This window comes from Urocitellus parryii, chromosome 10 (genome assembly GCF_045843805.1).
Source record: "Urocitellus parryii isolate mUroPar1 chromosome 10, mUroPar1.hap1, whole genome shotgun sequence".
NCBI lineage: Eukaryota > Metazoa > Chordata > Mammalia > Rodentia > Sciuridae > Urocitellus > Urocitellus parryii.
The window spans coordinates 76,217,440-76,231,619 of record NC_135540.1 but is presented as its reverse complement, the minus strand read 5'-3'; the positions used below and the strand labels follow the sequence as shown (position 1 = coordinate 76,231,619).

At 33.8% G+C, this 14,180-nt stretch overlaps 1 protein-coding gene across 1 annotated transcript in view; it reads right to left on the bottom strand.

The window, feature by feature from the left end:
• Positions 1 to 14,180, bottom strand: part of Ptpn13 (protein tyrosine phosphatase non-receptor type 13) — a 190,216-nt gene that overhangs the window by 63,800 nt on the left and 112,236 nt on the right. The window contains exons 10-17 of the mRNA XM_026413769.2: positions 13,453 to 13,675; positions 10,154 to 10,228; positions 9,856 to 10,030; positions 8,535 to 8,688; positions 7,499 to 7,637; positions 6,661 to 6,813; positions 3,439 to 3,621; positions 1,450 to 1,612 (exon numbers count right to left, since the gene is read on the bottom strand). Of these exons, the coding sequence (XP_026269554.2) occupies positions 1,450 to 1,612; positions 3,439 to 3,621; positions 6,661 to 6,813; positions 7,499 to 7,637; positions 8,535 to 8,688; positions 9,856 to 10,030; positions 10,154 to 10,228; positions 13,453 to 13,675 (1,265 nt within the window). The remainder of the gene's footprint in view (positions 1 to 1,449; positions 1,613 to 3,438; positions 3,622 to 6,660; positions 6,814 to 7,498; positions 7,638 to 8,534; positions 8,689 to 9,855; positions 10,031 to 10,153; positions 10,229 to 13,452; positions 13,676 to 14,180) is intronic.

The window sequence follows — 14,180 nt, the reverse complement described above, 5'->3', positions numbered from 1 at the left end:
AGTTTAAGGATGGATAGCTGTTTTGTTCCTAGGGGCTAATCTGTGAGATATGAAGAGCATTTCCCCTTCATGGATTAAAAAAATAAATATCTAAAAATTCAGTTACTTTCCTAAGTTCATTCATCTACTACTGCTGTTACTGCTATATGGTATGTGGTACATAGCAGAGCAGTACACAGAACTACAGTAGCAGTATCTCCTTCTGTTGCAGATTATACTGTTACTATAACTACTACCCAACAGTAAAGTAGTAAAGGTAGTAGTGGTAAAACAAGTTTGATGATGATATGATAAAAATAATAATGAATATTTACTTAATCCTTACTTCACTCTGCTGGACACTTTTTTTCCCCCCTCTCTTTATTTTGGTGCTGAGGATCTTCATTTAAGCTAGGCAAACACTTGGCCACTGAGCTTCATCCCCAGCCTGGTTTGCTGGGCACTTTTAAAGTGCTCTACATATATGAATTGATTTCTACTTTGCAATGACCTTATTATGTAGATACTACGATTGTAATAATCCAAATGCTCCAAGCTCTGAAACTTATGGTGTACTGAGATTATGCTACAAGTAGAAAAGTCAATACCTAATCTCATGTGAAAGATAATAGTTGAAACATAGGTATACTAAAAATACTGTATAAAATCACCTTTGAGGCTATTGTGTAAAGTGTATGAGACAGAAATCAGTCTTATAATTAGATTTGGGACATATTTCCAATCTCATTATATATATGCAAATATTTCAAAATCTGCAACCACTTCCCTGACAATTTATATTTGGTTCTGTAGTTATTCATCTCAGCCTCCTAATAGGGATGCACTCAAGTAAAACTGACAGGTTTTAAATCTGCCACCACAAACTGTATGTCTGTTTTTTCACTATTCTGAGTGTATACTCCCCTTGTCCCCTGCTTTGTTTCCCATGTTCTTTCCTTTATCCTTCAATTATCCCCAAACAACTTTAATTATTTTCTCCTTGAAATACAGTTAAGTGCCACCTGTTCAGTCTTCTAGCTTCTGATCATCCTCTTCTCTGTAATATGGATCACAGAGTCTGAATGATATAATCTTAAAATCTTGAACCTTACTGTGCATTATTGTTTCATGCATGTTGGTCTAAACCTTCCCAAATAATGTGGAATTGTTCTGTGGGTTGAAAACAAGGCCCAAACTTTTCAATAACATTTACATTAAATAGCTTATTGCTAAGTACAAAATAGACATTTCAACAGGTTTTCCCTGACTTATCTGGGGGTGCTGTTTTTCAAAACGAACATAAAGCTGAAATCTTGGCTTCATTTGTAATACCTTTACACTTTTGATTTAGTCATTTAACAGATATATATGCCTTATAAGTTTTCAATCCTAAACATGGCAGTTCTAAAATTTGCAGTAAAAGTCAAGCATATGCCCTGGAATCTCCTGAAACTATGAGCTTTTTCTTACCAATATCATGGGCATCCTGGTTGCTCTGTCTTGCTCTCATCTGTAGCTGGAACTTATGCTGGGAAGAGCAAAGGTGCAGCAGATACTGGCATACCTTACTGTTGTCTGTCTGGAAGGCATGTTTTATCCCATCTGATGTATTTTGCAACGTGATTTTCTTTTTCTACAATATTAATCAGAGGTGTTCAAAGTTAGGATGCTTTCCTATGATTCTTATTTGCCAAAATATAGTTTATAAGAAGAGATAGTATGAATAATATGAGGCATGGGTATTCCTTGACCTATATCTAATATAAATATAATCCTATATTATTATAAACAAATTCAGGAAATAAATTAATATTATTTCAGAAATTATAGCCATCAGCAAGAGAAACAGTTTCTTTTTTTTTTAAAGAGAGAGAGAGAATTTTAATATTTATTTATTTATTTTTCGGTGGACATAACATCTTTGTTTGTGTGTGGTGCTGAAGATCGAACCCAGGCCACACGCATGCCAGGCGATCGAGATACTGCTTGAGCCACATCCCCAGCCCCAAGAACAGTTTCTTTTAATGATATTTTTAATCAACATTTTGAGTTGATGGCTATGCTTACAAATATTGAGATTGTTTAAATTAAAAAATGACAAGTAAAATGTGGTTTGAAACAAATTAGAAAAATATTTGTTTCTAAGAGTTAATTGATGGAATGGATAAAAATTGTGCCTGAAGGAACTGAGAGATGAGAAGGCCAAAGGATGACTTTTCGATGTTCCCACAGAAATAGAAGTCAGTAAAAGAAAAAGGGGAGAGTTAAAAATAGAGTTCTATGTTAGAGAAAGAACTTCAGGATCAATGAGTATTGTTACAAACAGGCAGAGTTTACATGAGAGTGTGTTCTATTCTACACTGTCACAGATCTTTAAAAATGAGCTCATCGTGGCTATATATAGGGTTCTATATATAGGGGCTGCTGTGATAGCTTGGCAAATGATATAAAGCTGAATGTTATATGATGATTTGATTATTGCCTCTTGAAAACTGATCCAAATTAGAACTGTATTTAACCAGTCTAAGGTTTCCTTCAGATACGTGCTCTGCAAGAAGTTCCATTCAGAGAGGTAAATTGGTGGTCTGGGCTTTCCTGAGAGAACAAATTATTATCTAGAAATCTTAGTGGCACCTCTGGGTTTCACGGAAAATAAATCAATTAACCATTAGGTCTAGAACTGATTTCAAAGGTCCTTACGTTGAATATTATCCAGAATCCACCATGACCTTGATATCTTGAACTCCTCATAAGAATACATTTCAGCCCAGATAACATCTAAAGTTGTCAGTAATCCCTGAATAAAATTAGAAAAATAAATACCCAAATGTATATACTTTTTTATTCACTTCTGGGGTTTGCTAGTGGCACTGAATGTTCAGATACACTGTGTTCAATATCAAAATGTGCTTTTAGAGCTCACTTTCTTCCATAAACGTTTTTCTAAGAATCACTTTTCGAACTTCATAGAAAGTAGACACTAAAACCTATCACTGCAGAAAGTCATAGGACTAGTTTATAAAATCCAACAAATCTCTGGACCTTTAAAATTCATACTATAAGGGATCCATTCCTGAGCTACAAAAGGTTTATGGGGATTAATCTAATTATGTATCTTTAAAACATGTGGGGAGTTTCTCCATATGAGAAGTTATGACTCAAATAAGTTTGACTTAACAGAGAATCCAACTTGGTTGTAATTTAACTAAAAAGTTAATTGAGCATATAACCAGCTAGGAATGTGTCTTAAGCTTTGAAAAATCACCTCCTGAGAAAACAAGAAACAAATAAAATCTCAGTAATACTTCCTACAACTAAGAAGAAAGAGTTAAATAGTATTAAGATATGGTAGCCTGACTAAATGGTAGGGTCTAAAGTTTACTTAAAGTTAATGTGTTACATTGGAAATTGGCAACATTCATTTTAAAATATAATAAAAACAGGTTAAAAGGTACATACAGAAAAAGAAATCTTCTTGGTTTCCCTCCATGGAAAACGAAGGACCAATGTACGAATTCCATTGTGAACTTCGAACACAAGGACACCTTTAGAACAAACTCCAAGCAATATTCCTGTTTGTGACTTTTTCTCAGGGTGCACTCGGTGAAAATGAACTCCATATTCTGTTAATCTTTGGCAGACCTGTTGGAACAATATAAGACTACTTTGATAAATGAAGACATAGAAATATAGAAGTTGTACTTGTGCCAATGTAGTTTAAGGTGAAAAAGATAGTTTTCAACAAATGTTGCTGGAATAATTTGGATCCACATTTCAAAAAATAAATCTCAACACTTATTCACCAGATATATGAAAATTAATCTAATGTGGATCACAGGCCTAAATACAGGAACTAAATGTGTAAGTCTCGGAAAATATTTGTAACCTTGGGTTAGGCAAAGATTTCTTAGATGGGACAGGAAAAACATGAATCATAGGAGAAAAAATTGATAAATTAAAACTTTACTGGGTTTGATCCTTAGCATCATAAAAAACAAAACCAAAAAAATCCCCTCAGCAACATGAGAAATAAATATACATAAAACACATATCTGACAAAGGAATTGTATTCAGAACATAAAGAACATGTGCTTTTAGCAATAAGGAGACATCAAACCAGAGAGAAAAATGGGCAAGAGGTTTTTATTAGACACATAACAAATAAGATATAAATGGCAAATAAAAACAAAAAGATGCTCAGTATAAATTAGAGAGATATAGAACCTATAATGATATACTACTACTCACTTATTTCTAGGACTAAAATGAAAAACACTAGAAATTCCAAGTGTTATTGAGAACAAGGAACAACTGAATTCTCATATACTGCTGGGAGGAAGACTACAAAATTGTACAGCCATTTTGGAGAACAGTTTGACAGTTTTTAACAAAGTAAAACATACTTCCAATAGGTCCCAGCAATGCTACTGTTGGGTATTCACTCAAGAGAAATAAAAACTATGTTCACACAAAAATACGTATTGGGATGTTTAGAACCACTAAGGAAGGAATAAACAAATTTTAATTCTGCACAAAGGTAAACTACTCAGAAATATTAATTAAAAAAAAAAAACACCTAATGGGCTAAAGTTGTGGCTCAGTGGTAGAGTGTTTGCCTAGCATATATGAAACACTGGGTTAGATCCTCAGCACCACATAAAAATAAAATAAAGGAAAGAAAAAGCCACCTAATGATACATACCACACAATGGATGAATATCAAAAGTATTACTTGAAGTTAAAAAGCCAGAAACAAAAGACTGCATATGTAAGATTTTTTTTTTTTTTTAAATATGCAATTAGAGAAATGAAAAAACTAGGGTAATAGCAGACAGTAGTTGCCAGGGAATAGGTCTGGTGGACGAGAACTCACTGTGACAGGAAGCAAGGAACTTTTTTGTATGTATTGGAAATAGGTCTCATCAGTGTTTGGAACATTTTTCTCTGTAAAGAGCCAGGCAATGAATATTTTAGGCTTTATGGGCTGCAAGCTTGCTGCTGTTTAACTACTCAACTATGCTGTTGGTATTGTGAAAGTAGATATATAGACAATGTATAAACAATGAGCATGGCCAAGTTCTAATAAAACTTTATTTACAAAATTGGTAGGCCATGGTTTGGCAAACCTTCTTCTTTTTATTTTTTTAAATATTTTATTAGTGCATTAGAGTTATACATAATAGTGTGGTTCATTTGACATAATCAAATGTGCATGGAATATAATTTGCTCCATTACAATCTCCATTTCTCAACCATTCTCCTTCCTTTACTCTACTGGTCTTCCTTCTGTTTGCTTACTATTTTTTTTTTTAACTGATGCTTCATAGATAAACATAAAGGTGGAATTCACTGTGGTATATTCATATACATACATAGCATAATTTGTAAACTGTTCTTTATCGTGACTACAGAGGTGGTTGCTCTACTGTATATATTTTTGGAAACTCGTGGAAACACTGAAAAGTGATACATTTGATGTTATGTAAATTATACCTCAACAAAGTAGATTAGCAAAAAGATACCAATGTCTTTCAAAGACAAGGTGATATAAAGCAGAACACTAACCTTTTAAGGTTGTGTTAATAACCTAAAAATTTTAGAAAGACGCTAAAGAGAAAAGGAGTAGCAGGATATATTATCAAAAAGAGTAGGGTAACATAATATGCATTAGGCATGCTATTTACAGGAAGAAAACTGAAACTCAGAGAGGTTGAATATATTGTCCAAGGTCACCAGGCTAGTTGAAACAAGAATTGAAATGCAAGACTATCTGCCTACAAATCCCAGGGCAAATTCTTTTTACTGGGCCCACTGGCCTTCTTTGTTGGTAAAAATATAATTTGATAATTTATATCCTACAAATATAAAATGCACTACTATCTTTAAATGTGGACTTAGACAAAACAAACCACCTTGGCTTTCTTACCATGAATCCTAGTTTAAAGGTGGTATAGTTCTGTGAATGAAGCACCTTCATAGATTTTTGTAGGTTTGAGAAACTTGGCTCTCTAAAATATGGATCAGCAAATAGAAGGCATACTGTACATCCTAGGGAGCTGAAACAGGAGAACGTTTTCAAAGTTTCTTTTTATCAACAAAACACATTCGCTATTTGCATTGGAAGCTTGTATGGTATTATCTTTCTTGATCACAAATGCCTTACTATTTGTCTCACAGGAAACTTGGCAGAACTCAAACCAAAGCCAATTTTTTCTGACTCTACCCCTATATGAATTAGTGACCTTTTAGGGGAGAGAGAGTTTTAAAAATGATGTTAACTGAATTTTAGGCTTATTAGAAAAAACAAAACAATTCTAGAATGAGTATGAACTTGCCTCTCAGATTTAGTCAACAAATTCAATGGTTTCTTCTTTATAATGTACTTTGATTTTGAGAGAATCGGATAGGAAAAAAGCAGAGTTCAAAGCCAGATACAGATTCAAATAGTAATTTTGCATCTATAGTAGCTACTGACTTTGGGAATGTCCTCTTGGAACTTTAGTTCTCTCTTTTATAAAGCAAGAATTCAAACACCACAGTTTCAGTCAGTAATAAGTGAGATAGGATGATGTGCAGTATCAGTTAATGGTACCTAAGGTTTTAGATGTGTATCCTCCAATAACCCTTGCTGATTTTTTGAAAGAGTCGCAGTATTTATCATTTGTAGTCCTGCATGCTTACCTTTAAAAATTCTAACTCTGTCTCTTTTTCAGAAGCTCCCACATAGGTATTATGCAGTTTGGGTAACTCTTCTTTAATATATGATAAATCAAGTTTCTCCATCACTCTGGCAGGCAAATAATGTTCCAGTCTAAAGTAAGACACACCATGAACCTAGAAAGAAGACTGGTTTTGTAAGTGGTTCTATTTGATTTTCACTGGAGTGAACCCTCTTCCTCTTATTTTAACGTTCTTGCCTTGGCTAGTACATGGAATATTTCTATTTCTAATTTTCTCTCTGGGGAATGATTTTTAGAGGAAGTGCATCAGTATTTCTTTTCTATTGAGTGAGGGAGACTAACTGAACTCACTGGCAACTTTAGGAGAGAGACATTCAAAGGTCCCATGCCATGATAGTTAAGCATTAATGTTGTGAAGGACATTGATCTAGTGACACAGGCTCTTATATAGTTCACATTTAGGAATATGAGGCTCTGAACATCTAAAAACCCTGCTATGTGCCAGCCCTCACTGCGTAAATCCATGCTGAAGACAAAAAGATCCCTTTAATCCATATTTCAATAATAACTTCTCTGTTTAGTCTCTATTAGTTAGAACGTGGGAAAAGGATTAAGTGCTACATATACTTGAATTCAAAGACAGAATAATTTTAAACAGAAAAATAAATCCCAGTTGCACAATTGTATATCATTAATATAGTTGGGGAACTAGGCACCAAACTAGTCTCTTAAGTCTTTGGATCTAAACATCAATCATTTCAACCAGGCTTAGTCTTTAATTATGCTAAGAATAAGAACACCAATACAAAAGCGGTTTTGGAGAAAACAATAAATCCTACCTCTGGTTGGTAATCCCCATACTCAGCCTGGAGAGCCAAGGACGCCAGCAATAAGGCAGTCTCATCGTCGCAGTGCATCCTCTCCTCCAAAATGTCTTTGCGCAGCTGAAGGTAATACTGATGACAGGTGAGAGTGTGTCTGAAAGAAAATAAACAGGAACAGCTTGGCATTTGATCTTGAATCTTGGGGTAATTTTTTATTACAGGAATAGAAATTTATTTCTCAGATAGTTTATTATTAAGTCTGCTATTAAGCTATTAAGAGGTACAAGAACTAAATAAACCATGTTGAAGGAAATAATGAAGATCCTTTTCTGTAGGGGATATGTTCTAAGACCCCAGTGGATAACTGAAACCATATATAATACGAGACCTTACATATGCTGTTTTTTCTTAAATATACATGGCTATGATGGAATTTAATTTATAAACTAGGCACAGTAAGAGATTAACAACAATAACTTACTGTATATATTAGCAACATCAGCTTATGAGATTTTTTTCCTTTCTTGAGACCTTTCATCTTTTATTTAAAGAAAGCACTGTGCAACTTCTCTTTGGCATGTCCAAATTGCCAGCATCTCTATACTTATGTTTTGGGGCCACTATTAAATAAAGGTTGCCTGAACACAAGTACTGAGATGCCACAATAGCTGATCTGATCACCAAGGAAGCCACTAAGTGGCTAAAAGGCAGGTGGAGCATACAGTGTGGATACACTAGACAAAGGCATGATTCACACCCTGTGCAGGGCAAAGCAAGTTGGCACAAGTCTTCATTATGTTACTCAGAAGGGGGTACGATTTTTAAAATGTATCAATTGTTTATTTCTGGATTTCATTTAATATTTTCTGATCATGGTTCACCGTGGGTAACTGAAATTGTGGAAACAAAACCAAGGAAAGGGAGGACCTCTGCTGCTTGTTTTACAAAAAATTAGAAATCATCAATGATCAGAATCAATTCAGTATCAGTAAGCTAAAGAGTCAAAATAGCAGGGGCCAAAAGGAAAAACGAGAAACCCTTGTGTACTCACTGTATCAGACTAACATCATCCATGAAAAATTTAATTCGGAAAAACAAAGTGAAATTAACAGTGGCTTTACTCTTTTTCTTTGGTTCTTCTTTCCATCCCTCTGGGGCCACTTTGGTTAATTTTAAATCAGATTCAACAAAGAAATACTCATTATCTAAAACAGAATGAAAAAAATGTTCAGATTAAATGAAAAGTTTCTCTTTGTTTTCGTCATTTTTCAGTCTGACTTGCACAAAATAGTATTAGACAAGAATATAAAACAAGACTGTTATGAAGCATGGCAGGGAGCTCTAAGGCACTACATATGGATAGAGGAAGTACGGTTCTTTTTTTGTTTTGTTTTATTACTGGAGTTGAACCCAGGGGCACTTTACTACTGAGCTACTTTCCCAGACCTTATTTTTTACTGTGAAACACGGAGTGTCCCATTAAGTTGCTGAGAGTAGCCTTGAACTTGTGATCCTCCAGCCTCAGTCTCTCAAGTTGCTGGAATTACAAGCATGCACCACTATACTTGGCAATACAGTTCAATTTTTTTTTTTTTTTTTTTTTTAAATAGTGGCTTCTAAAGACAGACCTGGATCAACTCCTGGTCACACCATTTACTACCTGTGTAATATTGAAAACATCATTTTCCTTTCTGGATATCAGTTTTCTCGCTTATTAGGTAAGGATAATGCCAGTTACTGCTTATAGGAATGTTATAAGGATCAGATGACAAAATGAATATAAAACACTTGGTAGGGCAAGTAATACATGGCATTACTTCAACAAATACTAGCTCTTTATTATTATTGAGCTACCATCTGAAACCTTGGAAGAATGAAAACCATCGCTTTATTTTTATATTTTAATGTCATCATTTAACCATTATGGACTCTAACTAAAAGGGTTAGTCAATAATATTTAATTTGTACAGAATGCTTAGCGCCGCCCCCACATATAAACACACAAATACATGCAGTTAACAGTTATGAAATGGTCCTGAAATGTAACAGCAAAATTTTATATTTTATTTTTATCAAGTTTGGTGGCACATGTCTATAACCCCAGCTGCTAGAGAGGCTGAGGTGAAAGGACTGTGTGAACCCAGGAGTTTGAGACTGAGCAACACAGCAAGACTGTTTCAAAAAGCACAACCCAAAATTTAAAAAAAAAAAAAAACCCACTAAATTTATACAAAGATAGCACTTCTACTTCTGAGTGCTGATTTGTTCATTAAGTTAATATTTCCCAAAATAAAGTGAGGCATTATAGGTACAGAAAGACAGCTTGTTGCCAAGTTTTCACTCTGTACTCTGAGTTTAAAATGTATTGGTACCTTTAAGGGTAGCTAGAGCAAACAAATGATGCTCCACTAAGCCAATATGGGCTACAACCATATCAAACACATCTTTACATATAGTTTTGGTATCACAGGTCAGTTCCAATCTCTGTCCGTTCAGAAGCATTATGTTTACTTTTCTCCGGTTATCCTCATTCTTCCCTTTCTTGTTCTATAATTGAGAAAAGTAAATGGCATTTATTAAAGTAAATATTATAAGTATTTAAACCAACTTTTAAAACAGAATTGCTCAAATTATTTCCTAAGAGTGACCAGAATTGGTTTTATTACTTACAAGGATAGACCGTGGCAAATCCAAAGATATGTATGGTTCAATTGTCATTTTCACAAACTCAGGGCCAAAGAAGTTCTGCAAATCATATAAGTAGAATCAATGATTTTGACAATTTATTCTAGCTCTTTCCTTGAAAAAATCTTAATAAATTACATATAAAGGCACTACATTAGAACTAGATGATATAAAACAAACGTGGAGACTTTCAGTGAAAGCATGCTGGAATGAGACAGGCCTCCTTACACAAAATTTCAATTTCCCTCATGTTTGTTTTCTACCAGGAATGTCATAAAATGCCCAGGTTTGTTTTATTTATTTATTTATTTATTTATTTATTTATTTATTCATTTATTTAACTGGTTTTCATTATTTGGCCTTCAGATAGATTCAGAGTCTTTTTTTAAAAAAAAAAAAAGAGTAAGCTTGGTCTGGAAGTGTCACTCAGTGATAGAGTACTACATCCTTATCATGCTTAAGGCCCTAAGTTTGATCCCCCATGCCACAATAAATTAATAAAAATAAATGTAATTTTAATTATTGAAGCAATATAAAGTTATCAAGCTCATGTAAAGATTCAGTTTAATATTGGGGCTGGGGTTGAGGCTCAGCACTGGCCTAGAACATGTGAGGCACTGGGCTTGATCCTCAGCACCGCATAAAAATAAATAAATAAAGGTATTGTGTTTATCTACAACTAAGAAAAAATTTTTTTAAATTAGTTTAATATTGTTAATCTATGAAGTGAGTGAAGAGAATATCATTGTTTTAGAAAGTGATATTTAATCTACATCCAATGTGTCAAAGTTAATAAACATCTATCTTGTGACTACAAAAACTATCTATCATCCATATCTTAATCATGTTATTGGAACCTTGCAATGCTGCACTTATTTGTTTTAAATAGTGACAACTAAGGACAATATGGAGATCACATAGTCTCTGGCCCACACAGATGCTCCCAACAAGAAAATATCTTAAGAAATGGGGGGACTCAAAGGAACGGGGAGAGTGGAGCCTATACTCTGAACTCAATCTACTGTTTCCTTTCTTTTCTTATATATCCAGGACTTTAGCCAGGAGGGGAACACTGATTTAGGAGATAAAAAAGTTAAACTCCAGGTGGGAGCAGAACTGAAAATAGTCTGAAAGATTATGTCTGAGGCAAAAGGCTAAAGGAAAGCAGGGCCTTGAGGTTGAATACAGGAGGTGTATGTGTGTATATATGCATTTGTCTGAACTACTGGAGCTTCCGAGAGTTTTGTTTGTCTTGGTTTCTTCTTTGCATTTTGTTTTACAGCTCATTTGGTTGCTTGGTGTGGGAATTCTGTCCAATTAACCATGTGGAACATGTGACACATACAATTTAAGTAAAAGTTTAACATTAAGGGATCATTGATAGTCACGGGAACATTAGTATACACTTTAAGGAACAGAAACAGTAGAAAAAATGAAAATGGTCTGCCATGGGAAACAGCATCTAGTAAAGATCAACTAGGGTAAGAGGGTATAAGCTAGTTAAAATGTATTTGTACCAAAAGGTGAATAGAAAAAAAATGAAATGTATGTTTTGGGAAAGAATACTAATTCAATTGTGAAGTTATTCTTCTACACACTAGTACTCCTATTCTGCCTCAAAAATATAACCTGTGATCTTTTCAGAGTAAAAACACTATGTGGTCTTTTAATAACCAGTAGTTCAAAGTATCTAATCATTGATACAGTTTGCTTCTGGTGAAGATATGTTTGCTTCAAAATAATGAGAAATCGATTGCCTAAAAAGGAAACACAGATTTTTAGATAATACACAATAGTGGCATACTATAAAAACACAATCTATAATTTCTGAATTACACCAAATGAACCAAAGCTCTAAATTACTTCTCTAAAACCATAGTTTAGGAAAAAGCTATGTATATGTGAGTGCCCTATATGCTGCTGACTGAATTATTATATTGGAAGCCCAAACTATTCATATGGTGCCCTAATTATTACCTAGTTTTAACATAGATATTGGTCATAATGATAAATTAATAAAGCCTTCCTTTTGGCTCAAATTCAGTTATATCTATTGGAACCTAAAAACTTTAAAATTAGGCAATGTCTTAAATTACAATTGAATTCCACATTCCCATCCCCCCCCCAAAAAAAAATTAGGGCTGGATGTAGTTCAGTGGAAGAATCATTGTCTAGTATGTACAAGGCTCTGAATTCATTTCCCAGAACTGAAGGGGGGTGAAAAAAAAACTATAAAAGTAGAACAATGAGGCAAAAAGAAGTTTAAAATTTTATACAAAGTATTATAACAGATAAAGAATATAATTAAAGTTTTCTAATTTGTAATTCAAAGTGATTTTCACCACCCAATATTATTTCTACTCCTTAGAATACTATAAAGAAAATTTGAATTCTATCAACTTAAATGTGCTAAGATAATTCTTTGGGGAAAAAAATGATAAATCTTTGAAGCAATCAACAAAAAAAAAAAAAAGAAAGAAAATTAAAAACCAAAAAATAGAATACAGTAACATATTTTCTTAATATATCACCTTTATTAATATTTAGTTTGCTTTTAAAGAATTATTTTTAAAACTACATACAAATGAGATACTACCTCACTCATCAAATTGGTGATTGATTGATTTGGCTATTCTACTTGAAGGATGTTATCTACAAAGATTTAGCCATGGGGTTATAAACACAGCAATGACAAGTTAGAAACATTTTAAATGTCCAATAATTGGAAATGTACTCAAGAAATTATAACACCAAGTAAAAACACATGATAGAGTACTTAATATTACTAAAGTTATAAAATGTCCACAATATTATATGAGAAAAGAAGACAATGTTCATTTTGAGCTCATGTTGATAAAAATATATTTAAGGGCATATGTTTAAAGAAAACTACCCAAATTGAAGAATATATATACACTTTAAAAAAAATCACCCCAATGAGATATTAGATGCAGACTTACTCCCTCCTTCCTTTGGATATTTTAATGTGAGGATTCAAGATGCTTGCAGCTAATGTGGTTATCTTTTGACCAAAACGAAATATTGCCAAAATTAGTAATCCCAATGGAAACTAATATGGAAGGTCAGTTTCATGCACAAGAAACTTTTATATGTTACCTATTAGCAATTTTTTTCTTTTTTCTTTTTTAGTTACATATGACATTGGAATCCATTTTGACATAATTATAAAAGCATGGGATATATCACATAGCAATTTTTGAAGTACTTTCCCTAACAGTTCTCTGAGAGCAAGTTTAGACACAGTAACCTGAGAATCAACATACCCTCAGTTTTCTCTGGGTCATGGCTGTTTCTAGGGCAATTTCTCTTAATGGATCCCTGGTGATGTCTAGCATGGAAGCTTTGATTGTGTCTCCTGGATACAGGCTCAATCGAGACTGTCTAAGGGCCATTCTGGCCTGCAGCTGCATCATTTCTTCTTCTTGCCGTTTTAACATGATCTCTTGATTAATTAAGTTGCCTTCAAGGGGTGTTTCATATTGTCTGCTACACAGAAGAGAGAAGAAAAAAAGTAATGGGAAGAAAATATTTGTTTTAAGGCTAATGGGAAAAAAAGTTCACATTAAGTAAAGTATCAAGAATTTAAACAAATTTTATTGTTTTCATCTTGGAAGAATCTCTGCACTACACAGCGTTACATATGTGTGGTTTTGTGTGTGTGTGTGTGTACACACAGAGAAGAGAGTCTGCTTCCTGACAAAGTACTCTTAAATCCTTTGTGATTTCCTTAGGGTCTGGGATGTTCACAGAATCTTTTGTTGTAATATTTGGTCTTTGACCCTGGTTCTTGTCATAGACCTTCTAAAATCCTCATAATTTCCTGGGTGATAGGATTATCTTTGGTTTCTAACACAGAGCTCTTAAATCCCTCCTCAGTGATGAAACATCTTTTATTCTAACAAGAAATTCTCTGTGGGATCCCAGATAGCTTCAGGTGAGGGTTGGTCTCCCCAAAGGGCAAGCCTCAATTAGAAACCTAGAACTTTCAGTC